At 39.7% G+C, this 27,554-nt stretch overlaps 1 protein-coding gene across 4 annotated transcripts in view; it reads right to left on the bottom strand.

Moving 5' to 3' along the window:
• Positions 1-958: 958 nt before the first annotated feature.
• lingo1a (leucine rich repeat and Ig domain containing 1a) overlaps positions 959-27,554 on the bottom strand; it is a 221,161-nt gene continuing 194,565 nt past the window's right edge. For all 4 annotated transcript variants that reach the window (XM_049474333.1, XM_049474334.1, XM_007228543.4 and 1 more), the window contains one exon: positions 959-5,756. In XM_049474333.1, the coding sequence (XP_049330290.1) occupies positions 3,894-5,744 (1,851 nt within the window). In that variant the 5' untranslated portion in view covers positions 5,745-5,756 and the 3' untranslated portion in view covers positions 959-3,893. The remainder of the gene's footprint in view (positions 5,757-27,554) is intronic.

A 27,554-nucleotide genomic window follows, 5' to 3' on the forward strand; every position in this document is an offset into this window, starting at 1 on the left:
AGTCATAAAAAAATAATTACCATAAAAAAAATACAGTGATATACAGTGAACCAGAATCTTGAAAAATACAGTGATATGTATTTTTGGTCAAACCACCCAGCACTAATGATACTATACTTCTACAATAACTGTCTATGATATTTTACTTCTCGCCTTCTCAAGAGCTTGCCTTGAAAATACAGATAATACCTCAGTTAGTATCACCAGACTTACTGAAAATGTATAGGTTGCTATTGAACACACTATTAACAGGACACCATTAGGAACCTCTTCAACATCTGACATGCTGTGTGTGACATTCTGTATGTGTTGCTCAATAAATTTGACCAAGACTTACCCATATCAAAGTACATTTTGAATCCTTTATGATTTCTGGTGTCTTTCTTACCAACAGTGGTGCAATTTGACACTTCCTTCTCGGTACAAGTATCATTTTCTTAATGATGATTACAGTGACTTTTATGAACCTTTGAAATCCTTCATATTGTGTCACCTTACAACCATGACTTTAAATGTATTTTATTGAGATTTTAAGTGCCAGACCAACACAAAGTAGCACATAATTATGAAGTGGAAAAAAAAATGATGCATGCTTTTCAAAACGTTTACTTTACAGCAAGACAATGACCCTAAACTACAGCCAGAGCTATAGTGGAATGGTTAAGATCAAATAATATTCATGAGTTAGAATGGCCTAAATCACATTGAGCATCTGTGGCAAGACATGGATCCAGCTTGGTTGAGTTTGAGCTTGAGGTGTTTTGCAAAGAAAAATGTGCAAAGCTGGTAGAGACATACCTCCAAAGACGTGGCTCTACTAAGTGTTGATACAGGGGGATTTTTATTTTTAATTTAAATTTTTAAAAACCATGTTTCATTTGCGTTCCATTTCACAACTATGTGATACTTTGTGTTGGTTTGTCAATTAAAATATGAATAAAATACATTTTTGTATCCAAGTTTTTGGTTTTAAAATGTTAAAAGGTCAAACAGTTTAAGGGGTTTAAATACGTTTGCAAGCTTCTGTATTTATTGCCGCTGTCACCCAAAAGCCTTTTGCTGCAATGTTAAATCAAGATACACGTTTTGATATTTTTATCAAAAACTCCATAGATCGTTTAATACAACATACCATATTTTCAACAATTCAACATCAATAAAATTGTTAATAAAAAAAAAGAAAAAAAAAGAAAATCTGCATAATACCTTTATTGCACAGAACAATTTGAACATTTTTTTTTCCATTATTTTAGATCTTTTTTTTTTCCCCCAATAAAATAGAATGTCATGGACCACATTATTTGACATAGTCTCGGGAATGAGAAGTGAGAGAAGGAGAAGATGCTTTATTTATTTTTTTTGTTGTTGTTTTCCTCGATCTTCTCGGATCTGGACGAGCGTGGTAGCAGGTTTGTGGGTTTAGAACAGAAAGAACATCGGCAATGAGCGCTGGGAGGAGAGCGTGAGCGTCTCGTTCCTGTGCGTGAGGGGGATTTACTCTAAAGCAGATCACTATGGCTGAAACCATCTGTCCTCCTCCACCATCTGTAGAACCCATCAGCACTACAAAACAATTACTCCAGCATAACCCACTTAGCCCATAAACCAACACCCAGCTCGCAGTCAATCTTTATAAAGAGCCTGCCTTTATCCCCCTCACATCCACACAGCTCCTAGACCTACACACACACACACACACAGCGGCCTGCACTAAGGTAATAAGGGCGTACCGCACACGTGCAGTATACCTTCCTGGAAAACCAGCAACGAAGCATTATCTTTAATCAGGGATGCTACGAATGTTAATAGGGTTAGGGTTAGGCTTTTTAATATTTTTTTAGTATTATTACGCTGTGAGTCAGACTGAATGACATTGTTTGAGAGAGACTGGTTTAGGAATGTTTATTTGGAGAGTACTAGAAGGAGATGTTTCAAATAATTCAAATAATAAAAAAAAAAAAAAAACTTTTTTTTTTTGGACCAATAAACTGGTAGAGAGGCAGCATTGAAACATGTCAGGGTTGTCAAGCACATTAACATATTCCTTCTTTTTCTTTTTTAATCAGTCACACACACACACACACTCATACATACTTACACATCTGCAACGACATGGACAAGTCAGTGATGTACAATGGAATATTAATATAAAACTATTAGCTTTTTAATCCATAGATACCAAACATGGGGTTGATGTGTTACATAAACATAGCATGGAATAGCATTAGCAATTAGCAAATTAGCAAACCCTACGATACAGCTGCGACAACCACATTCCTTAATGCTATTCTCATCACACCGGGATAACATAGCACGGACACACTCTTTGCCCTTATGAAGGAATTCTCATAATCTACATCTCTCTGGCTAATGTGCCAAAAGCCTAAAGCGCAGGAAGGAAATGAAACAACAGCAAGAATAGTTATTGAAAGTCAATAACAACAACGAGGCTCTCTGTGGAATCGCTCTTCAGTAGATCTTAATGTGTAGCAACTTCTAACAGGATCTGTACGTTTTTAAAATGCTGAATTTCTTGACACCAATATAAAACCACATGAATGAGTGAGTGAATGAGTATTGCACAGCCAAATGTTTGTCAGACAGTCAGACAGTAGGGGTGATTTTTCTGGAATTCTGGAAATTATTTGGCAACAAAAATAAGGATTTAAGACTAAGGTTAAAAAGTTTTGTTTTGTGTCGGCTGTTATTATATTTCCCAATTCAGCTAGAATGTAAATTAAATAACAAAAAAAACAAACAAACAAAAAAAAGGTCATCAGCAGCCGGAGTCTGAGAGAGAGAGAGCTACAGACACAAGAACACAACTGGCCTTGCTGTCTCTGAGGTGAGTAAATGAATAGATGACAATCTCTCCCCACATCATTCCTAGTGTGACTTTGGTAAGAACAGGCTTCTACTATTCTACACTGATGTATCGGAGCTGGGGCGCTGCACTTTCCTCTGACCATGAAGACAAGGTGGCACAGGCTAGTCTTTACCCTCCTAGTGTTGAAGGCTATTAATATCAACAGGGATTAAGATATAATTGCCGTAAAATGTTGTTTAGTCAGAGGCTAAAATATTATATATATATATATATATATATATATATATATATATATATATATATATATAAAATAGAGAATGATACAAGAAGAAGAGTTCCAGTTGTGACAAATGCTGAATACACCATTTACTGTATTCCATTCTCATAGTATCCAGTTTGTTAATCCAGTGTTTCACCAAGTTAGCAACAATATTCAAAAAGACTGTGTGGCCACAAACAGGTCAACGACATGGCAGTAATGGTCTGCAACACATGGTATTTTTCATACAGCACTGCAATCGGTTAATGTGCTTATCAACCCAGAAATGTTTTATTTTTTTTGTTATTATTTTGCTGTTTAATAAAACTATTTCAGTTTGGATATTAAAAAGAAATCATACAAAAACAGATAATGCAGGCAAAAGGACAGCAAAGGGGAGGGATGATGGTCCGTATGTCTTTTGTATTTCGAAGGTTTGACACAAACATTGAGAAGGGTTCGGTTTTAGTCGTTTCGTATATATCCTTGTGTCCATAAAAATTCACTGGAACTCGAAGGTCTTACAAGAAAATTCTCTTTCAAAGAAATGGTCCCTGAAGGCCAAGCGCAAAACGCCATCATCGCAGAAGAGCGCAGGATCTCTTCTCCCCTCTCATTTTCAACATTAAAACGAAAAAACAAAGAACTCAGGTGCCACATATCCATCTTTAGAACAGAGAGGAATGAAACACACACACTTCCTCTGCGAGAAAGTCCCAATATCCAGAGGCTAGTTTAGGAAGGGGATCTCTTTTGACTATTGTTCTCTTTTATAGTTGTCTTTTTTCTCCCAACTCCCTGGTCGGATTAAATCATTTTCATGTTAAACTTGCGAGGAGCGTCAGCAGTACTGCTGCTTATCCCTGCGTCTGACTTACGTGGTACGTACTCTATCTCGATGTTGTGTTTGGTGTTCCCTTTACCCCTGCTCCACAGGAACAGCAGCACCAGGCAGAATAATACCACACCAAGGAAGGAAATGAAGCCCATGGTGGTGGCGATGATGAGGGTTTTGATGTCAAAGGGGAACGGGACTGTTGCTTTCGTCCCATTGGCACCTCCGTTGTCGCTGGGCTGGTTTAACATATCGGCGAAGGTTTTGTTGGGCTGGTTGGGCCAGTCAGGGGAGTAGCTGTGGACGTGGAGATGAGCAAGAGCTGTATCATTTCCACCGGCGTTACTTGCAATACACATGTAAGTTCCATTGTCCTGGATCTGAGCGTAGCGCACCTCTAGGGTGCCGTCGGGAAAGACCGTAAGCCTTCCTATCGTTTTCGTAGTGATGTACTGCTTCTGTGGAGAGAGCCACATGATGACCGGTGCCGGATCTCCATCTGCCTGGCACGCAAAGTGCACCGTAGTTCCCTCGTCCACAAACTTCTGCTGCGGCTTGCGATCCCGGATCCTGGACTTGCGACACGTGAAATAGTTTGGCTGTAAGATGTCCGGGAAATCTTTGAACTCTTTGCCCTGGACGAACTCGGGGGAGGAGCACGTGGGCTGCTGCCGGTTAAAGTTGAGCCTCCAGCGGCGGCGGAAGATCCACAGAAGCCTACAGTCGCACGCCAGAGGGTTATCGTACAGCACCAGTGTCTCCAGGTTCCCCACCGAGTGGAAGACTGATTCCTCCAGAGTGGTTAGAGAATTCCCAGACACGTTCAGAATCTTTAGGTAATTGAGTCCTCTGAAAGAGTACGGCTCAATCATCGCCAGCCTGCCTCCCACCAGGTGGAACTCCTGCAGTCTGAGCAAGTCGTGCAGCTTGTTCCCCTCAATGATCATAATGGGGTTGTAGGACATGTTCAGAAAGCGCAGGTAAACCAGATGTCGAAGGGCCACATAAGGAATCGAAGTCAGATTGGCGCTGGTGATCGTTAGGGATGTAAGATTCAACCCGTGCAGGCAGTTGGTGGTCATAGTATCCAGGTAGGGCCAGTTGGCGATCTCCAGGACTTTGAGTCGGTTGAGACGTTTGAAGGAGTAGTCTCTGATGCTGTTGATGTTCAGGTTACGCAGACGCAGAGTGTTGAGGCTGTGCAGGTGAGTAAAGGCCTCCGTGGGTACAGAGGTCAGGTTGCACTTTTCCAGCGTCAGGTGTTCCAGGCTGCTGAGGCCGTGGAACGCCCGGTGCGATATAAACACCAGGTCGTTATCGCCCACTTCTAAAGAGCGCAGGTTGTACAGATCCTGAAACATGTAGTCCAGCAGGATGACTATCTTATTCTCGCTGATGTCCAGCCGGGTGAGGTTACTAAGGCCTGTGAATACACCCAGCTGGATGAGCTTCAGCTTGTTGCTGCGCAGCCCAAGAGTCCGCAGGCCGTACAGGTTGTTAAATGCTCCAGGCTCAATGGTGGAGATGGTGTTCTCATTCAGCTCCAGCTCTTCCAGGTTGGGAAAGCCGGAGAACTCCTCGGGGTTGATGGTTTTGATGCGGTTCTTGCCGAGGTCCAGCATTCGTGTCTCAGACGGGATACCCTCAGGAACTGACAGCAGCTTTTTGCGGTGGCACACGACAGAGCGCTCCTGGGCATTGCACTCGCAGCGGGACGGGCAGCCAGTGGTAGAGCCGGACAGCACAGTGCCCAGCATCAAAATTAGGATGGGCTGCCAGCACGCCACCAGGTAGCTGTGCCCGCTCGCTTCCCCAGCCACCATTCTACCGGTTACCTGCACAAAGAGACAAAAAAAAAAAAGAGAATGATTTTGAGAGGGTTATTCAATCTCATTTTAAATGAAAAAATAATACATTTCAATATTGTCCAATATTCCTTCATTATGGCAAACTGTGTATGTTGACTTGTTGTAATCATGTAGTGCAAACAACAATTTGTAACCAAATTTGTCAGTTTTTAATGTGTGATATTTTTTTACCTCTAACGTTTGGACATTTTTGACATTTTCTGAGGTAGCTAGCTAGCAAATTGTGATTAGAATAGCACTGCTGGAATAAATTCATGATTAGAATAGCAATGCTGAAATAAATTCATGATGTATTGTGCTTTCTTAATATATCTGCTAATAAAAATGTGATAACAGTTTTGTTTTAACAGTTAACACATTTAGTGTATAGTATATACAAAATCCAAAAATACATTTAGGCAATTTAATTTATGTAGCGGTTAAAAAAGGCAAAAACAAGTTACATTTGGAATTTTGATGCATCCTGTATCTTGTATCTTATCTTATTTACATATATACAGTCTTCTTTATTTTATGAAAAAAATCCATATTACCACAAGCAGACAATGCTTAACAGTTTTTTTTCTTTAAATAATATCCTAATAATCACAACCAAGAGTGAGTCAGAGTGTGTAAGATTCATGAAATTAAAATCTTGACCAAGATACAGCTACAAGCTTTTCACTGCAATATTCATAAAGACTGAGCAGAGCAGAACAGTAGGATGGAGGGAGGCTGCCACAGAAAGGTGTGTGTGTGTGTGTGTGCTTGCATAATAGCGAGAGCTGACATATTTGGATTCCGCCTTGCATACCTCCCAAGCTAAACTTCAAAGGCCTCTCAGACGCAGAGGCTCCTATTTGCGGACGGAGTGGAGATTGTGGTAGGAGCGAGCGCGTTGCATCACCATGGCAGCATATTCATGACTGGATCTAAAGCCGGGGTGTAGCTGAACAGCTGAACAGTGTGTTACAGGCCTAAGGAGCACTGTATTCCATGATTACGCTCGTGTCCTCACCACGCACCTCTGCAGCTCTATCTCTAAAGCCAGAGCAGCGCTCCGCATTAATCACTGCATGCACATTTGCTAATATGAAATGACGGCATTGTAGAGCAGGGCAGGTGCCGGCGGTATTATCAGCATTTCTCAGAGGCTAATCCAATTCGTGCAGCATCAGGCTGCATGTATGGACTAACAGCTGCGGCATGCGCCATCTGCATCAACCCTTTCCAGGCAGGAGAGGAGAGGAGAGGAGGAGAGAGGTAGATAGGGAAAGAAACAGGAAGAGGGAAAAGGGCAGATTTGAATAATCGAAGATAAATTGTGCTAGTGGAAATCAAAGTGTTGTTAGCGGGGGAAAAATTCACACTAGCAGAAAATTTAGCAGATCACAGAGCGATAAATCTTTAGAGTTCTGAGAGGCTCCACCTGCCTCATGCATGTGGTAACCGTGAAAAATATGGAATTTGCGGATTCTATGACAAAAAGTCATCTTTTTAAATGAAATCCAGAGTGAGAGTGAGAGAGAGAGCGATTATCGTCACTGTGATGTGAGCAGACGAGCTACGCCTCCTTCTTATACGACTCCCACTGGAGGCTCTGTCGCCGTAAGATAACTGTAGTCCACTTGTTCAAAAATCCCCAAGAGTAAATGAAAAGGTCCCCTCATCAATTTCCTTCTGCAACCAAGGACACAACTGCCAGCTTCACAACCAAAAGCAAACCATGTAAGCCTGCTAGAAAATGCACTACTGAGCTCCTCCTCATGACATATAAAACTCTGAAAAAAAAAAAAACATTTTCACAATCTTTTCATTTCTAAATGATTCTCCTATCACCTTCTGAAAATATTCCTCACTGCAGCAAAAAGGTTTAGAACAATGTCTGTAAATAGAGCTTAGAGGACAGCAGAAGGTGAGGAACACAGTGGTTAAAAAAATCTGTACATCTGAACTGGATCTGAATTCAAGGAGAAATCTGGTGTAAAATGGATTTGGGTTGTAGTAAAACATTAAAAACAAATACAAACTTTTGTTTCATTGCCCACAACCATTCATTCTCCATACAAAGCTTTTATCCAATGCTCCCAACAGGCTTACAATGCTAGTGATAGGGGCATAGCATTTCCCATGAAAGAAATCACTATTTTATCAGTATTAACAACTTTTAAAACGAGAACTTTAAAAGTGCTCAGATAGTTTATTAAAAATAAACAAATATGTAGAATCGGAGAGCAGTCAGCAAAATCCCTTCAGTGTAAATGTATGAATATTACAGAGATTGGAATTCATGCATTTCCACTGACTTTTTTTTTTTACAGCTAGTCACGCCCCCAAAGCATCAGAAGTTCTGTAGCCAAACACATTGTTTGTGGTAATCCAGAGAAAACAAGTATGCAACACCTGTCAGAACGTCCAGAGTGACAATCCCTCTTAAACACTGTAGCTAAATGCCTGTGATCTGCAGAGGAATACCTCTAAGACTGCTGTCACTGCTATTCCAGCTAAGAGTTAAGAACGTAAGCCATGGCAGCCTCCACCAGCACTGCTCGCAGGCCCTAATCCTGCTCCTGTTTCACTTCTTCTTCCTCCATTTGCATGGCTTTGAAACTCCATTGCATAATCATATGCGGCGCTCATGTGCAGTTGGAGCAAGACTGACAAATTAATTTTAACACCCACCCTCCATTATCTCTCTTTCATTCCATCACCAAATGTTATTTAACTCCTGCACTTTTCTCGCTTTGGGACCCAACACTATTACACGAGGATCCATTCTCATTTTGTATTTGATTTGGAGAAAGGGGGGCGGGGGGTGTGATGAGGTTTCTTTGAGAGTAATGTGACAAATGATGGATTAAAGTTAATGTGTTGGAGATGTGCCTTCTTTTCTTTCCAAAGTCACAGGCTGTCTGTGTATTTAAAATTGTTTCTAAGGTTTTAATCATCACCAAGCCCTCATATAGTCCAGAACCTGCCTACATCCATTAGCGCTGTCCTATTATACCCAAGAGAAAGCGCCAGACTGTCTAACTCTAACCTTTGAAAAGTCCTAAACCTGAAGCACAAAAATAGAAGAGAACAGGAGCTTTGATTTCTAACCCTGAATGGCCACTGCGCTGGAAAATGCCTTTCACGCTTTTTAACACATCTGATTGAACTCATCAGCTAATTATTAAGCCCTTTATGAACTGGATCAGGTGCTCTGGCACAGCTTGCCGTGTTCAAATAGAAGGCTGTCTGAATGACTGCTGGAAATATATGTAATCATTAGTGAAATAAAAAAAGATTCATTACAACTAGAGAGAGTAGCCATGTTTACATATTAGGGGTAATATGTGAGGGGTAATGGACTCGCTCTCTGTGTCTCCAAAAATGTAAACACACCAGATAAGAGACAAGACAACACAGCTATACTCACTACGTATCATCCTATTATACATTTAAAAATATTCTCAGCATTTAAGTTCCACATATACTGCCTTCTGTTGTCTTTGGAGCGATAGTGAGACGGCAGAGAGCACATTAGCGCGAGCTGCAGCCAGGGTTGCCAGGTCTAGAAAAAAAAAAAGCCCAATATCTAAGATTGCCACTAGTGCTAGGCAATTATGGCCCCCTACTAAAAATCAAACTACAGATGACAAAGAAATAGTTAAAACTAAAAAAATTAAATAAATAAAAACACTTCAGTTTTTAGATACATTTACGCTTTATTCCACCAAGTGTTTGTGTCGCAAGTGCTAGAACAGTGCTGGAACTTTCTTCAGTACAAGCTCAGTCCTCTGTGTAATAGTTAAAAAATATACGTAAGTTAGTCTGTAGGAGGCGCCGGTAACCAGGGTAAAACGGATAATCGCTTCAGAAATGAGTAGCGTTTTCAGATATTTTAGACTAAAAAGATAAAATGTCTTCATGTAAAGAGGTCAAATCGCGATTACTCTATTTTAAAAACCTTCATAAAACTCTCATTTGAATTAACCAAATTAATCGTGAGAATTGCCCAGCTGTAGTAGCGACAGATGTTAATTGTTTGAAGATATATATCCCAATATTAAACAATGCATTCAATGACATTCATGCACTCAAAACCCGAAGAAAACAGCAAAACAACAGCAGTAATCGGCCCTTTAATCAGGCATTTAAATGGCTTTTTAAAAGGTAAATAAGAGCATTTTTCTAGGATTAAAAGCATGAACTCAGCTGTAACTGGAAATATCTGCGCAAAACTGTGCTGGACTGAAGTGCACAGCTTTCGACAGGTGCCATGTGGATGCAGGCCAGCGCGGTTACCTCGTGTTTACTCCTGCTACTAGCAACTACTACCGAGGTAAATATACTGTGCTTTGTAGTTATATCAGCTGGAATGTAAAAAAAAAAGTGTTTGGCCAAATGTCTAATTTTGTTCGACTTCGATTTTGGACAAAACATTGCTTTTTTGTTAATTTCTACTAAATAGACCTTGGCATAATTGAACGTTTTGTTTTTGCATTGAGTTTTGTTATAGATGCACTTAATAAAACACACACACACACACACACATATATTGCAAGAGCTATGGCCTGCTCAACCATCTGTGTCTTTCATCATATGGACACTTGTGCCTTTGGACACTAATTTGTGTTTTCTAGCATATACATATATTTGATTAGAAAAAGGAATCTGCAAAAGCTTTTGTGTTATGTCCAGAGTTTAATTAATGTAAATGTTACTTTAATCTATATGTTGTTGTTTAATATTTAGTGTAGTCCCAGGGTGGGTGTACTTTATTTGTTTTATTTATTTAGGATATAAAAAAAATATATATATATATTGGAAGCCCAATGTCTGTTCTTAATAACAAAACGTTGGTTTAACTGTACACTGGTATAATAGCAGTATTATGTTAGTATATTATTACTGTGGTACATTGTCTCAAAGCTCTTTGAGGAGCCCAGAAGCAGATTTTTTTTTTTTTTTCTATAGTGCCCCTTTAAAATTACATTATTATCGTTTATCCCAATAATTTCTGGAACAATATATCGTCCGGTTGTGCTTGTTGTTTTTCTCAGGCTTGTATGGGCACGTGCTAAACTTGTGATACCTGTGTGCTGCGTATGTGCTGAAGTAGGAATAAAGGTGAACGCAGGTGTGGTTGTGATTGAGATCTGGACCTAGCAGCCCGGGCAAAAGGAGCATGATGTGAAGCAGTTTAAATCGTAGCTGACGCTGGACAGATGGGACAGGCTTTAATCCACAGACTGGAGCCGCTCCATGCAACAAGGTGCAGAATTCCAACAAAGACCAGCTGCTTCACATATATCCCTCACACACACACACCCACACACACACACACACACACATACACTTACGCAGCAACGCCCTCCTCGCAGGTCAAACCAGTACACTCACACCTCAGTGCACTAACACTTATTAAACACACACTTAGCGACCGCTAAGCCTATTAAACTGCACTCACGCACACACACACACACACACACCTACAAGCCAAGCGTATATTTGTGAAAATGAAATTGTGTTCTTAAATAAGTCTTTTTCCCTACTGTACAGCAGGGTAGGCCTATGAAGCTCAAACACACTGTCTAGACAAGCATTTTCCTTACTGTTTTATACATAACATAATTATACTTTTATATTAAATACTAAATATAGAGTCACAGACTGGACCCTATCTTACTCTCTGTGCAAGGCTTCATGCGATGCTCATTGCCATCTTACACCCCACGCCACCAACAGTCTAATTTCACATAAATTTTAAAAGTTCAGAAATCAATATTTGGTGGAATAACCCTGTTTTTAAGCACAGTTTTTATGCATCTTGGCATGTTCTCCTCCACCAGTCTTACACACTGCTTTTGGATAACTTTATGCCACTCCTTGTGCAAAAAATTAAGCAGTTCAGTTTGGTTTGATGGCTTGTGATGATCCAGCTTCCTCTTAATTATATTCCAAAGGTTTTCGATTTGGTAAAATCAAAGAAACTCTTATTTTTTTCAGAGCTGTATCTACACCCATGGGAAGAGTGGTTTCGAAATGAGGTGTGTTTAAGTAAAGCTCTGGCGTTCTGCTATCTTGCCAACAGAAAAAAAGTCAGTGCACTATTGACTGAAAACAACCTAGACGGACGTCAACAGTCAGACGTTCACTGATATCTTGGCAGTGAATTGTCAAGAAAGAGGTGCATCCCCAACACACTTGTTATGCACACATCTGCAGGATATAAGTGCAGAGTATCCTGCACTGAATTTGGATGTGATTTTTGCCAGAGTTGCTTGTCTCTTTGCATGGACAATTCTAGCCAGATGCAGCCAGTCACAATCATTAGCCACTGCTCTGCTGACTGTGGGTGGTTATGCCTTGTATGATGTATTCCTGTTACAAATGTGACACTGTGGGCTGCTAAATCGATGAACACACTTCAGACACTTCTAAAAAAAAAAGTAGTGTCTCATCCACAAGATGACACCTCATAATTCATATATAATAGTTTTTGGGTATGTTAGGTGCATATTTGTGACTTTCTTGTGCACTGACTTTGGCTGCTACATTAATTGCTACTAGTAAGCAAATATTTATAACCTCTGTACTGCACAATGCTAATTAGACAATACTAGTCTGTAGCCTTTTGCCTTAATAAATAATGCATCAATCCATTTATTGTACCTTTCGATAATTTTATAAATACTCATGCTGCTGGTGTAAATGTAAAATCCATACCATAAAATGGATTAGTATGTAGTATGCATGTTCAACCATTACCCAACCCACCATTAACGGAAAGTACAATCTGTCCTCCATGCTTATTAAGACTGGATGGGGTGCTGGACTGCATGCAGGCCTTAATATCTGTTTTCTTTCACAGGATAAAAACTGATATATAAACTCCAACCTCGAGAACAAGTGAATTCTATTATATTAAAGCTCACCAACAAAAAATAGTCTGACCTGCTACAAAGATCACAGCTTTCTTGACTGTTCCCTGTAGAGTATGACTAATGGTGTGGATTGGATATGGCCCACTAGTCAGGGGTGGTTAAGCATTCTAGCCTTTAGGGTTTGTTTATAGATTTAACTAATAAAGCAAACAGTCTAATGCAATGAAGGCTAATAGTAAAACTCCCTTAAAATGTTTCACAGGACCAATTAAGTGACTTCTATCTACCTAGTAAAGCTTTCAGTAACTCCAGCAGAACAGATCCAACAATGTCTAACAGAAAACGTGTGACATAAACACTTTCAAGTCAAACGAGCTCTGGATGTTAATCTACACATATTTCTCCTGAAAACTGTTTATTTGGGTGAGTAAAGCACTTCTGTTTATTTACAGTTAGCTCAGATTAAGGAATTTCACCAGCACTCGACTGGCGCATTAGCATTAGCGGCTAACCGTTCCAGAAGTGCTAGCCGGGGTTAGGAGCAGGCTACAGGCTGATAATACTCCCCTATGAACAGGGAAATTCCGAGCTCTGTTAGTGGGTGATGCTAATGCTACTCCAGAAGTGTTAGCTGGGGTTAGGAGCAGGCTACAGGCCGATAATACTCCCGTCTGATCCAGGAAATAGCAGTTAGTGGCTAATGCTAATATTACTTCAGCCCCAGTGCTTGAAAATAGGAATTGGAATTGGAGAATGAGGATGAAAATCCCACCCACTAGTGCTGGGCGGTATGGCCAAAAATGCATATCACTGTATTTTTTTAAAGATTCTGATGGTTTCACAGTATTTATTTGTATTTGTTTGCATGACTGGGCTTTAATATAGGTTCATGAGTTACTGTACTGTTAGGAGTACATATAATATTAATAAATTAAGCCTTTGATTAGTATTGGGTTTACTTTGTCCAACAAAATTACACAATATATAAAGAAATCAGACTTTCTTTCAGCAGGAAAACAGCTGAAGAATAGAAAAGACACTTTACTAAAACAATTGGTAAACCTGCATCTACTTAACGTCTACTTTTTATTTTTTGCATGACTGGGCTTTAATATAGGTTTGTGAGTTACTGTACTGTTAGGAGTACATATAATATAAAACATTAAGGCTTTAAATTAAATCTTTGATTAGTATAGGGTTTACTTTGTCCCACACAATTAAATTAAGAAATTTATAAGCAGAAAAACAGCTGACGGATGGAAACAATAGACCTTAAAAATAGAGAGATATATCAACAACTTTAACACAACTTCCTTCACAAAATATTAGAAATATTTTTTATAGTTTCATAAACACTATAAATAGACATAAAATACTCAAAGTTTAAGTATTTAAATAGATATTTTTCATTAGCTTTAATATCAGGTTTAATATCAATTTACAATGTTTTTCTGAATCCTTTAGAGGCAGTACAGTATTAAAATCAGCCACAATTCCCTCCTTTCTCCAGTAAACAAATACATTCAAATCATCCTTCAAGCTACAGTATTAATATATTTAAAATGGCTGTAGTTACTGCTCTATTTTACTGGGAGTAAAACACTCATACAGCAGAAACAGCAGGAGGAGCTAAACCAGCGTTTGACTCCACACGGCTGCTTGTGCTTCTTTGACGGTGCTGTTCTGCATGGCACTCTGCAGCGCCCTCTAGAGGTATGGCGGTATGAAAGAAACACATAAAGGTTCAGGTTCACCCCAGCACTACCACCCACAGAACACAGTGGTAGGTCTTCTGAGAACAGGAAGAGATAAATGAGGATGAGGAAGCAGCAGACCTGAGTACATGACTTTCAGGCGTTTTGAGGAGTCACTATTAATTAAGCGAACATCCCATAATTTTCAGGAGAAGTGAGATGTCTGTGTCTGCGTAGAACAGATCCAGTAACGTCCAGAAGCGTAGACAACGAGCTAACCTGCTAAATCCTGCTACTATCCACACAAAGACCCTGTAAAGCTAAGCTGTTTCTAACTCACTGCTGGAAACAGAGACCAGTCAATAAGCCTGTCTGTTCTTCTGTACACACACACACACACACACACACTCAAAGCTCTTCATCACCCTGCCCTCATCTTTCCTGCTTTCTCTCCTATTCCACAGCTCCCCAGCTTTTGACCTTCAATCTCCTTCCTCCTCGTGGTGAACTGGCACAAATGGTAAATTGGCACGAGAAAGAGGAATAGCCACGAAGGCGGAGACTCATAAGAGAATAATTGCCGCAAAGGTCACCTCCCCTCGTACTTCTCACAACTGATGACCCTGACTCTGCTCTTGTCCGCAGGCTGCCCAGCTAGCTCTGAATGCATGTAACACGCCTCATTTGTGCCAGAGGCCCGAGGAATAACGAGGCCCACTGGTGCCGCACACACGCACATTACATGCCAACTTGCTCCGGCATTCACAGAGAAAAAGCACAATGATCTGTGTTCCTTCAAGCAAATGGTCGCAGAACATGGTTTCCACTCAACAGGGCATAAATAATGCAAAGAAAATTCACATGCAAAAAAAACTCAACGATCTGTATGAATGAAGCCCTAGGAGGGGAAAAAAAAAAAACATATTGAAGAGCAAATGGCGAAATTCAGAGCTGGAGTTAATTGAACACCCCAGGACTTGTCACAGAAATCACGCAGACAGTGAACTAAAGTCTCGAAAAAAGTTATTTTTCAGACAGCTTTAACTCTTTCCTAATTATTTTTAAACTCTTTTTTACAATCACGCCTCCTCAAAATATTTCGATATTGTGGTATATGGTCGTAGTGGGAAACACAGAGCATCTTACGATATGATATTATCACGATATGTTGTGCATGATACTGTGATTCTGTGATATTTGGCATATCTCAGTACAATGATTTACGGTACTTCACATCATCTGTTGTGTTACTGCTGAGTAAAAAATACTCCTAAGTAATAAGAAAATACAGTAACAGTAATAGTGTAATATATGTATTTTCTGATTTCAATACATAAACATTTATAAAACTTTCTTCAACTTTTTGCTACAGGACTGTTCTCTATATTGATAAATAATCAGTGAATCAAAAATCTGGTGCTGTTGGTAAAGCTTGATTTGTTAATGTTTGGAATGCTTGTTCATCAAAATCAATGTCCAAACACATGTCATTTATGGTCCAGCCATTATCAGAGGCTTTATTCACACTGTTACACACATTATCACTTAATAAGCTTCTCTTTCCAAGTCAGCATTCTTTTTTAACCTTACATTATTCCAATACTTCAGAAAACTATAAATTCCTATCACAATAACTATTTTTATTGCGATAAATGACATTTACTGCCATTGAAATAAATACAATTATATAAAGAAATCGACTTTTAATCGTTGAGAGATTGAAATTTAAATAAAACAACTAAAAAATATATAAAAAAACTTAATCATAAATGCACTTGCAGCACGTGTCCATTAAACTCAAACAAACACATTTTACTCCACAAAAAAACTCTACAGTCTGTCTTTACTAGTTCTTTACTAGTTCTGTACTGACTCCTTCATTATCATTACTAAAATTAGTTAAACTAATCGACCAATCAAACAAATCATTGGCAGATTAGTCAACTAATAAAATTGACATTAGTTGAAGCCCTAATCCGTATACTGCACAATAAGTCGATAATGTCACTTTTGTGACAGCAACAGATGCAAAAAAAACTTTATTTTTTACATAAACTTACACATTGACTCTATATTAAATATACTATATTAAAGGGCCCTCTATGGAGGTTGTGTTCATTTATTGTATCGTGATGGGCCTAAAGAGAACAATACAGATTATTAATGCACCTAGATAGTTATAAAACTTTAAAATCCAGACATAATTTGACTGTGATTCATGTACATATCATCATTTGATCATTCTAGAGAAGAATTTTAGATGAAAGACAAACGCAGCTAAAGAAACCAATTATCATTTAAAAGAAGGAGGCTGGACAAAACTGCAAGACAAAGGCCCAGGACATCCTGTAAAATTGGTGTGGGACGGATTAGGAACCCCAGGCTTCTGATTGCTAAGGGCCTAGGAGGGGCTAAAAAAGCCAGAGTCAGCTTGAGGTCTGGGGACAATCTATTGTGAATGTAAAATTGATACAGACAGTGCTCTAATATTAAGCAGTGACCGCGGGCGCTATGTGAAATAAATGAAGAAATGTTATCTTTCCCCAGGTTTCACTGTCCTCACTAAAACTTTGTCTCGTCAAGTTTTGGTGCATTGACGTCAGAAATCTACTTTCTCAGTTCTCAACTTTCTGACGTGGTGAAAATGTAACTGTGCTGTATAATCTTTTTACGACATAATCAACTCTGTAGCACTTTTTGAGTCATTGGGAGTTTCTTTGTGATTTTTTTTTGTCGCTTGAGCCTTTATCTTGCCACTGATTCTCAGGCCTCTGGTTGTAGTGTGCACATCCCCCTTCCCCTACCCCTTGAGGGGTTGAGCTGATTGGTAGAACCATAGACTGTGTATAGCTGGACAGAGCATCGTCTCTCAAAAGTGAAAACACCACAGGCCGGGCGCCCTCTGCTGTTCGGTTGCAGAAATCTGTGTAACCCCACCCATCCCCATATGTTTTAATGGCAAAACAGACAAATTTCAATCACATTTTTTTTCCAATATACTGTAATTCTACCTCCATTATTTAAATGCAACAGCTAGTGTAACCTCTGCTTATATTGTCAAATGTTTATATTCCCACAGAACTCGTTTTTTAAAACGTTATTCAGCTCTATTCAAAAAGGTGTGGTTATTGTAAAAGGGCTGGTTATGGGCGGGGCCAATAACAGACCATCAGTTTCGCTCTGCAGCCTGTGACCTCGAGGCAGCCCTCAGGGGCGGGGTTATTTAAATGAGTAGGCTGTCTCTCCACAGTCTTTCTCCCTCCTCTGGTCTCTACTGCCCAGACTCGGGTTTCAGAATTGCCAACATGGCGGAAGATTTTGGCTTCATTTTCATTGAATAAATGGGAACGGCGACACGGCGTCCATCTTTTTTACACTCTCTGGGTAGAACCAATGGCAGAAATGGGTTTGGGACGCTGTATCTTATTAAAAAGGGGGTTGAACTTAACTCAACCTGATTGTACCATCTCTACCAACCAGCAGAGGAATGCTAGAACAATAAAATCCACTATAGGTAACCGTGTCTTCCAGTATCAAGCCTTTCTAATTCTTATTTATAAATTCACTTCACTTCAGGTCTTGATTTATCGTGCAATAAATGAACATTACCTCAATAATTTTTGATAATCATGATATCGTCTATTGTGTTTATTTGTATGTTTGTTCACATATATAACAGTGAACAGTATTTTAGCCAGTCATGCTTTAATAACTGACTCCATACACACAGTGTGGAATAAAGTGGTTTAAGAAATAAACATATAATTCCCAAACTAATTACAATAAATGATTAATTCAATTTTTGCCATCTTTAAAAAGTGTATAATTGTTTTTATGCTATTCTGTTATCGTTATGTCAGTGGCATTTAATAATGTCTTTAAATGACAAAAATATTGTATATTGCAATAATTTCAGGGACAATATATCGTGACAGGCCTAAACTTTATACAGCTTATACTTTATTTCACAGAAGTGCATATTTAAAAACTGCCAGATTTCTTGTTTTCTTGCTAACAATATTAAAGTAATAAGGCTGAAAAAAATATTTAAACTGAGGAAAAAAGGTGTTTTCAGATCAGTCTTTGCTTAAAAACAGAAACCAATAAATGGATTGCACCTCTCAACTTCCTGCACTTAATTAACAAATTACTCATCGCATTAGATTATAATCACACCTAAACGTTCACACTGTTTGGAGGACATCCAAGAACAGGGCAACTAAGGATGTACTGTAAGTTTGCATTTCATAATCTTTTGTAGGCCTGTGCTTGTAAAACAATCCTCTCCTCTGGATAACAGACGTGGGAGTGAGCACATAGTGATAGTATGAGATATAAAGCTTAGTATAGTAATATTATTGTTGCATTAATTAACCCAAAGAAACAGTTACGGTTGTAGAATAATGGTATATTTGGTCATAGAATATAAATAATATATTAGTAAAGAATGGAACTGTGAATGTGTGCAAGGTTATCGTCCAGTACCATGCTCTACCATGCTACTTTTCATAGCCTTTTCGTCTGAGACGCTGTGCTGTGGTCTGAGAAACTTGGTAGGTTTACGTATCATATATAATATCAGAGCGGCTAAATGGCAACTATCATCTATTATTTTTGTCAGTTCTATATCCAGTTAATGCTTTACTACTGCAGGATATCACAGCACTCAAAATTTTAAACTTTTTTTTTTTTTGCACACAATGGAACCAGATTATTTTGCTATGGTTAAAATAAATAAAATAAAGTTCATAAAAATAAATAAATACAGAATTGTAATTGTAAGCATAGTAAACTACTGCATTTTTTGCAATATAAGGTGCACCGGATTATAAAGTGCATTATCAATAAATGTCTATTTTCTGGTCTATTTTCATGCATAAGGCACACTGGATTATAAGGCACATTAAGCAACACTAATAAGGAACAGAGGTGTCACCATGTTTTCCTTCTAATTGAGCTAATCTAAGATTTGCTAAGTAAACAAAACTGTTTTTTTTTTTTTCTTTTAAAGTCAAACGAGTGCTGGATATTAATCTACACAGATTTCTCTCCTGAAAACTGTTTATTTGGGTGAGTAAAGTGCTTCCGTTTATGTACAGTAAGCTTAGATTTCCAGTTTTCCACTAAGACTTGGTGAAGCAGCATTAGCATTAGCAGCTAACTGCTAGCACTAACTGCTAAGCACACTTAGCTTGTTTTAACACAGTAAACACACAGGCACAGCTACAGCTATGAAAGAGATAGCTCTTAGGGCGGTTAGTGAATAATGCTGATGCTGCTCCAGCAGGCAACAGGCCGATAACACTCACCTCTGAACGACAAAAGAGCTAGTGCTTAGCATGGTTAGCGGTTAATTCTAAAACTGCTCCAGCAGTGCTAGCCGGGGTTAGCAGCAGGCTACAATCTGATAATAATAATAATAATAATAACAATTAACTCCAGCTCTGAATTTCGCTATTTGCTCTGCAATATGTAATTGTGTAGTCACACAACTCTTATGTGGTTTCCTACAGTCTGCAACATAAGAGGACTGCAACGATTAGTCGATATAATCGACAATGTCGATTATTTCAATTTGTCGACTACAAATTTCATTGTTGACTAATCGTTAATTTGTAACAGTACCGCATTACACAAAGAGCTGGGGACAGAAGAAACTTGCTCTGTGTCTCCAAAAGTGCCCAAACACAACAGATTACATATTAATTCACTAAATATCAGTACTTTCCATGTTTAAACAGGATGCGGACATTTAAATGCCTTTTAAATCTCATGTTTAGTTGTTTTTCTGTAGTTTTTAGAGATGGAGGACATAATCGTTCACTAATTGATAAAATGATCATCGGATTAGTCGACTACCAAAATAATCATTAGTTGCAGCCCTACAACATAGAAGCAACATGCTGTCTGTCTTTCTTTAAAATAAGCATTGATTAATCGCAATCACCATTAAATGTTCAATTAATTGTGATATTAATTTGAGGTTACTGTCTTGCATTGATATACGATCAGTGTATCATGATATATGATCACGATAAGGACTGGACATCCTATATTTTTCTTTAAACAAACATTTATAACCGGCACAAACAAGGCGAGGCACATAGCAACGATACTGTGAAGCCAAAGCGCATCATCACTCAGAAAAGAGATTATCGCATTGGCAAACATTATATTCATGCACTCGTGGTAAGTACCTGCTTAGATTACGTTAACGTCAACGTGTCTGTGAAATACAAGAGATAAACTGCAGGAAGATTTTCTTTCTCCTAAATACTGTTCATCACTTTCTCTCTCTCTCTCTCTCTTTCACATGCTGTCTGAATAAATGAATAAGAAGATGTTGTGCTGGGGGTGGGGGCGGGGTGTCGGTGGTAAGTATGTGAAGTAAGTATACGAGTCATAAGCCGCACACACAAACTTATGTGCTTCAACATACAGGATTCCACACTCTGAAATTATCATATCTCATATCCGCACGCGAGCAATATCTCTGTCATACAGCCCATAAGGTCTATATGTGAGCGGGAGAGGTGGGTGAGAAGATGACAGGAGGAGAGAATGAGTGTAAATTGCTGAGTGGTGGAGGAGGGTGGAGGTGCCAGTGGGACTCTCAGCCACTGGGATTTCTTCATGCTTTGAATTGGACAGTCCTAAACGATACGAGCGTTACATATGGCCCGCCTCCAGAGAGTAAATCCCACCGTGGTCAGCAGGACAGAGGAGGATCTACAGCTTCAATCCTGTTAGAAAGGAAAGCTCCTACGGCAGCTCGATGACCCGCTCACCGTTCAAACAGGATACCTTTCTTCTGGTGATTTTCACTTGCTGAATGACTGTATTCCCAGAGAGAAGAGCTTTCAGCTATAGCATCATCCTCCTCACTTTCAGAGAGAGCAAACCAAGAGAAGAACAATATAAAATACATTTTCACTCCTTCACCAAAGCTGTGAAATGGAAGAAAAAAGAAAAAAGAAAAAAAAACGAGAAAAATAGCACCGGCGATTTGCAAACCAGCTGTTGGTCCATAGCTGGAGAATTCAGCGGCTTTTGAATGATATATATATCGGCTATACTAATAATGAATTTACCTCAGAACTGCTGTTTTTATTATGAATTTACCTCAAGATTGCTATGCTAATCATAAATTAACCTTGGAACTGCTATTTTTATTATAAACTTACCTTAAGATTGCTATACTAATCACAAATTTACTTCAGGACTGCTATGCTAAAAAAAATAATAGACCTGCGCACTGCTATACTAATCATGCTTTTACCTCAGAACTGCTATTTCTATCATGACTTTATCTCAGCACTGCTATACAATTAATGAATGTACATTATCTCAGTACAGCTGTCCAGTTTAAATTATCCTGTCTTTTCACTTTCATTTAGCCCAATACCGAAAGTCCTTTTTTTCTATTTTCAAACGAATATTAAAATGGTTATTGTATGTATTCATGAAAGACCACAGGCTGAGAGGGGCACGGGAGACAGGCGTCGAATGAAGGAGGGTGAAAGAAAGAGGCTGTTCTGAGAGCAGGAGTACGGATTTACATCTGTTGATAGAACTGATAGACGGAGGCAGATAACATGTCTGTAACTTTATCTAACCTTTCTGGGCTGATGGCTGATACAGAATGTCAGAATTCATACTTACTCGTACAAAGACCTGGCAGAATAAACAGCTATACTGAGGACTCTTTCAACCTTTTGAAACTTTGTTTATGCCTTCTTCTGCAGCCTTTCACCGAGCGCCCGCTCTGTGTTTCCTTTTGACTGAGCCGAGTGTGGCATCAAAAAGTCATTGAGGGAGGCAGAGGAGCTGTTTTAGATTCCTGCTGTGTTCTGGCTCAGTCTCAGAGTTAGAAATGCTCTATCTGACAACAATCACTGAAAAATGGGGTACGGCCAGGCCTACGAATGCGCTGTACAGACTGAGGGGAGAGCCGCCTGTATCTCTAACCCAGCTGGAGCTGACTGCAGGCAGGCTTGTGCTGTTTCAGTGGATATTCTGGGAAAGAAGGTGACGAGCATCAAGAGATAAACGATGGCATAGATGCATCACAAACAATCAGCAGTTTTTTTTTACATTACAGTGAGACAAAGGCTTCTAGCTAGTCAAGTCATGGGATAACTGTGTACCGGTAAATTGATCATTAAGTGTTACCCTGAGGTAACACTGTGAAAGTTGTGAAGTATTATCTTGTGAATGACGCTGAGAACAAGCCAGAGTGCTAATGGCAGGCAATTAATATTATTTAATCTACAGTGTTACAACGTGGACAACACAGTGGGTGGTAATGATCGTGGCCGAGGATGTCTGGCTAGAATTGTCCATGCATATTCTATTCAATAATGTAGCTCAGGACTGCTGTTTAAAGTGAGGAGTTACCTTAGAACTGCTTATTCCATCATGAAGTTACCTCAGCACTGCTATACTAATCATAAATATAGCTCAGAACTGCTATACTAATCCTGCATTTACCTCAGCACTGTTATACTAATCATAAATGTACATAAACATTTACAGACTGACCCCTCTCTGCTTCACAGTTGGCATGGTGTTCTTTTTATGAAATGCAGTACCTTCGTAGAAGCATTTTTCCAACGTTAAATTTAGTAATTGTAAGGGTCTCTATGATTTTTCTTTAAAAATAGCCTTGTACAATATTATACAACAGTTAGTTCCGACCTCACAATCTGATTGGTTGAGAAGTGATCTAGCCGTGATGATATTTCGTGATAACATCACGGCCTTCTCACACTAAACTTGTATCTCTCCATCGACGCGTTGCCGAGTAACGGCGTATATACACAGGACACCCGCAGCAGCGTTAGCTTAGCACAGACTAGCGCTCAACCGCGGCACACTCGGCCGCAGCGCTGGCTCGTCTTTCGTGGAAAAAAAGGAACGAAAATCGCTAACCTAACCACAGTCCAGCCAGCTAGCTAAAACCAACACCACCCAGGAAAATAAGCAGAAATGCTAAAATTCGCGGCTATCTCCTGAAGACGACTCCACAGAGCAGGAGAGGAGAGTATCAGCGTCATTTCACGCTCCTAACGTGACCATCTTCACTATTCCCAATTTTGCTTTCAAGCTAACTTTCGTGGTGTTAGTCTGCCTGAACCATACACTGTATGTAGTTAAGTTGTGGTGGAACTACTTTTTGGCGGAAGGCTCAGTCCATATTAAAGCATATTCAAACTGAATTTCTTAAAGTTCTTTGATTTATTTTCTTTATATGTTTGTTAAAGAAAGAAACTGTTGTATAAAAGCAATAGAATACTCGAGGTCGAGCCGTAATGTTATTTCGCGATAACACACTCCCTCTCGTGTTCTATTGCTTAAGTGTATCACCTTCTGGACTCTTCTGGTTAAATAAATGTTCACATAGGTTCTCTGCAGTCATATGGAGAGTAGGGTTTATTTCGCCTGTCTTACCAGCATATAAATAGTTATTTATGCTTTAAGTTTTCTTGGTCTTCACCAACCTTCTCTTGACCTCCACAGTTCCCCTGAAATCTCATTTTTTATTATATTCCTTTAGTCTTCTCTTGCATTGTATGCACCGTTTTAATTTTCAGGACTTTAGGGCGATGCCTGAATGTACACACCAGCTACAATTTTTTACATGCCAAATTGGTTTGTTAAACAAGGTTTCAGACATTGTAGAAAAGCTTAGGGTTGCTAAACCTTTGCACAACACGAACTTATGTTTATTTTGTATGTTATGACAGACACATATAAGTTCAATACATCCAAATATAAGTGCAATTTTCAAACAAGACACAAGTCCTCTCAAAAATCATGCATTTAAAACAATTCCTACATCTTTTTTAAGCCATCTAAATATGCTAGGGGTGTCACGATCTCGATATTTTATCGAAATCGAATCGAAATGAGGTCATGGTCTCGAGTATCGAAGTCAAAAAGAGTATCGACGATCCCTCCCGCGCGCGCTACGCAAATAGCGCAGCGCGCTACGCAAATGGCGCGGCACCAACACAGCGCATCCTATTCATTTAAATAGAGAGCCGCTGCATGAGCGCAGCCCCGCCCTCAGTTCTGCTGTGTGAGAGACAGCTGCCTTTCAACCACGGAGGAGAAACTGAAAACGGATTTATAGAAATATAGACAGGGCTCTCAAGTTTTGAGTGTCTGCGGGAGTGTGATCACTGTTTTTTATCTGTCCAACGGGGGAGGGGGGGGCGGGGGTTGGGCGCGCAGGTTTTGTATCTGTATCTAACGGAGGGGTGGGTGCGCGCAGGTGAGAGCGTGTGAACTCGCTGAAATGCGTGTGTCAGTGTGACTTGAGAACACTGACTATAGATCACAGTGAGGTGGATTAAAAATCTTAAACTTATAATTGACTACACCTGTTGCTTTCCATTGAATTAAAAAAACATCTTTCTCTCAGATAAAGTAAACACAAGCGTGTTTCTGACTAAAATAAAAGCTTTTCAGGAGAGATATAAGTTATGTGTAAATATTTATAAGACAATACCTGACAAAATCTGTTTTAATGACGTTAATAAACATCACTGTGACAGCGCTAGTCACAGTTTCACCACATCACTTATCTAACCAGCCTGTACTGATTTCTGCCCCCCAATAATGCTTTCAATAACCTGCAATAGCCTTTAATAGTCTTCAGTAGCCTTCAACAGTCTAACCTTGCAGCCGTGGTGTGTCCACTAAACTCCGTAGTTATAAACATCCTGAGGTTAGCAGCGCGCTAACTGACCTGTTTCTAATGTAATCCGAGCAGTGACTCCGTGTCGGCTGTTCTAACCTGCTGCTGTTAGCTGCTTGGGCTGAAAGATGAACTGTAGTGAGCTGTATTATCCGGTTAGTGGGGTTAAAACCTTTATTTGTTTACAGAAACAGTAAAAACGGACTGGCTGAGCCCTGTAGCCCGTGGCTGGGCTGTACTGAAGTAGTGACTGAGTGAAGAGAGCGGGGCTTGTGCTGCTGCTGCAGCTCCGACTAGTGGTTTGATGAAGAACTGCAGCTTCATGTAAGTGAGCAGTTTCACCAGCCATCCACACACAGCTCTGATAAACTGCTTGTTTTAATAGTGCACACTCTTGCTACCAAAAAAAGTCACTAGATGGCATTACCATATATATCTTAATAAATAATAATAATAATATTTATAATATTTATAATAATAATAATAATAATAATAATAATAATAAATATATTATTTAAATTTTATGAGGCATAAAATAATAACAAGAAAAAAAAACAAGAAAATCGAGAATCGAATCGAATCGTGACCCTCAAATCGAAAATGAAATCGAATCGAGGATTTAGAGAATCGTGACACCCCTAAAATATGCACAATGCTGTCTCCAGAGCAACATCCAAAAAGGCAACTTTACTGGAGAAGGCAACGAAATCTTCTCAACTTCCCATCAAAGTCAACGTAACCACATATTTGTCCAAGCCATTATGGAATATTTTATTGGACCATTCCTCATGAAATTGTAACTGCCAGAGTCACCTCATGTCAAAAAATGAAAAAATGAAGAACAAAAAATGCAAGAATGGAAATATATAATGGAGATAATTGTATTACTGTTTTTAAGAGATAGCTATTTGTTTGTTTTGCTAACAGTATGGATGTTGGATATCCTGATATAGATGTGAAAAAGATAAAAATTAAATAGTTTAGGCTCTCTAAGGTTTTCAGTATGCTGTATGGCTGCAGGATTTTCATCCTCTTAGGCTAAGAAGTAGTTTGGTGTGGGAGGTTCACTGTGGTCTTCTACCTTGCTCTACCTCCAGCCTTGTTAGGTTATGTGAGCACAGTCTGCAGCATGTACAGCTCTCTGTTTTCTGTTATTTACAGGTTATTATCACAGGTTTTTCGATGTGTTTGTTGTAAAAACTCATGTCATGATAGAGATAAAAAGCCTTTTTACTTATATGACAGCTCTAGTCCTAGTCAGTGCAAAATAAGTGTTTTGGGGGAAGCATTATATACCCACAGGGGTACTTAATCCTGGTCCTAGCGTACCACTGCCCTGCTGGTTTAGAGAAGGTGCTAGTTGGATAAAAGCGTTACAATTAGCAGATTCTCCAAAATACTCCTCCTGTATTACCTCCTGGACTAGGACTGATAAACACAGCTCTACAAGATGATAGCCTCCACTCTGGGCTAAGATGCTCTTTTCACTTGCACAGGACTAGCTCCAGCCCTGGTCTGCCAGCAGCCAGTTTAATGTGCTTCCAAGCCTGTGTGTGTTCTTGTCTAATGCTGCCTAACACTATCGATCACTGCAGCCCATTTGCTTTCCCAGGCCTGGGCTTCATTTCTCTCCGTCCTCCTCTCCTCTCAAAGGGCTCGCAGGACCAGGACGAGGCCAGCGGCATCTCCTCTCTCCGTCAGGGCCGTCTAATCCTTCCCCTCTGAGGGATGGTGTGGAGAGACGAGGCCTTAATTAGTCCAATAAAGCGCTCTGGAAGGGGGTTATTGATACCGGACGCTGAGCTCTAACTGAAGACCAGGCAGAAAAGAGAGTGAAGGAGAGGGGTTGAGGGAGCTGAGGCTGCACGTTCAAAAAGCAGGTCATTCTCCTTCCTCGCCTCCTCCGAGAGCCTCCTCCGAGAGCCTCCTCGACAACCTTTTCATGCGTCCTTCAGCTAAGAGGCTTAAAAGGGAGTGCTGACCCTAACACTATCAAAGATTATGAGCCGGAGGAAAACAACAACAACCACGCAACAACAATTTGCCGCTCGCAAAAACGTGGGGGAATTATGAGTAATTAAAGACGAAATTACTCGTCTAAGCTGTCCTCGCGTCCTCCTGTACTCCTTTCCATCCACTCCGCCTCCGCCGCTACTCGCAGAGCCGAGGTTACGAAGATAAGGACTGAGGAAGAGAGTAAAGGCCTGGTCTGTGATAATCCCCAGTCCTCTCCAGCTGCACAGTTAAGAATATTGATCCGGCTCGTTTTATTTGCGCGAGAGGCAAGGTGACCCGCGGTGGGTGCAGTTCAGCTTAGCCAGCGAACCTCATATCCACAATCAGCGCTCGAGAGTCGCAACCTGCAAATAAACAGCTCCAGTCATATCCTACATGGCCTTCAACTCACCAAATGCAATATATTCTGTACAAACACATCTTTTGGTTTACTACAGTGTGCACTATGTAATATGTCCAAATGTTTGTGGCCACCCTTCTAAAGAATGAACTCAGCTACTTT

This window comes from Astyanax mexicanus, chromosome 2 (genome assembly GCF_023375975.1).
Source record: "Astyanax mexicanus isolate ESR-SI-001 chromosome 2, AstMex3_surface, whole genome shotgun sequence".
Lineage (NCBI taxonomy): Eukaryota > Metazoa > Chordata > Actinopteri > Characiformes > Acestrorhamphidae > Astyanax > Astyanax mexicanus.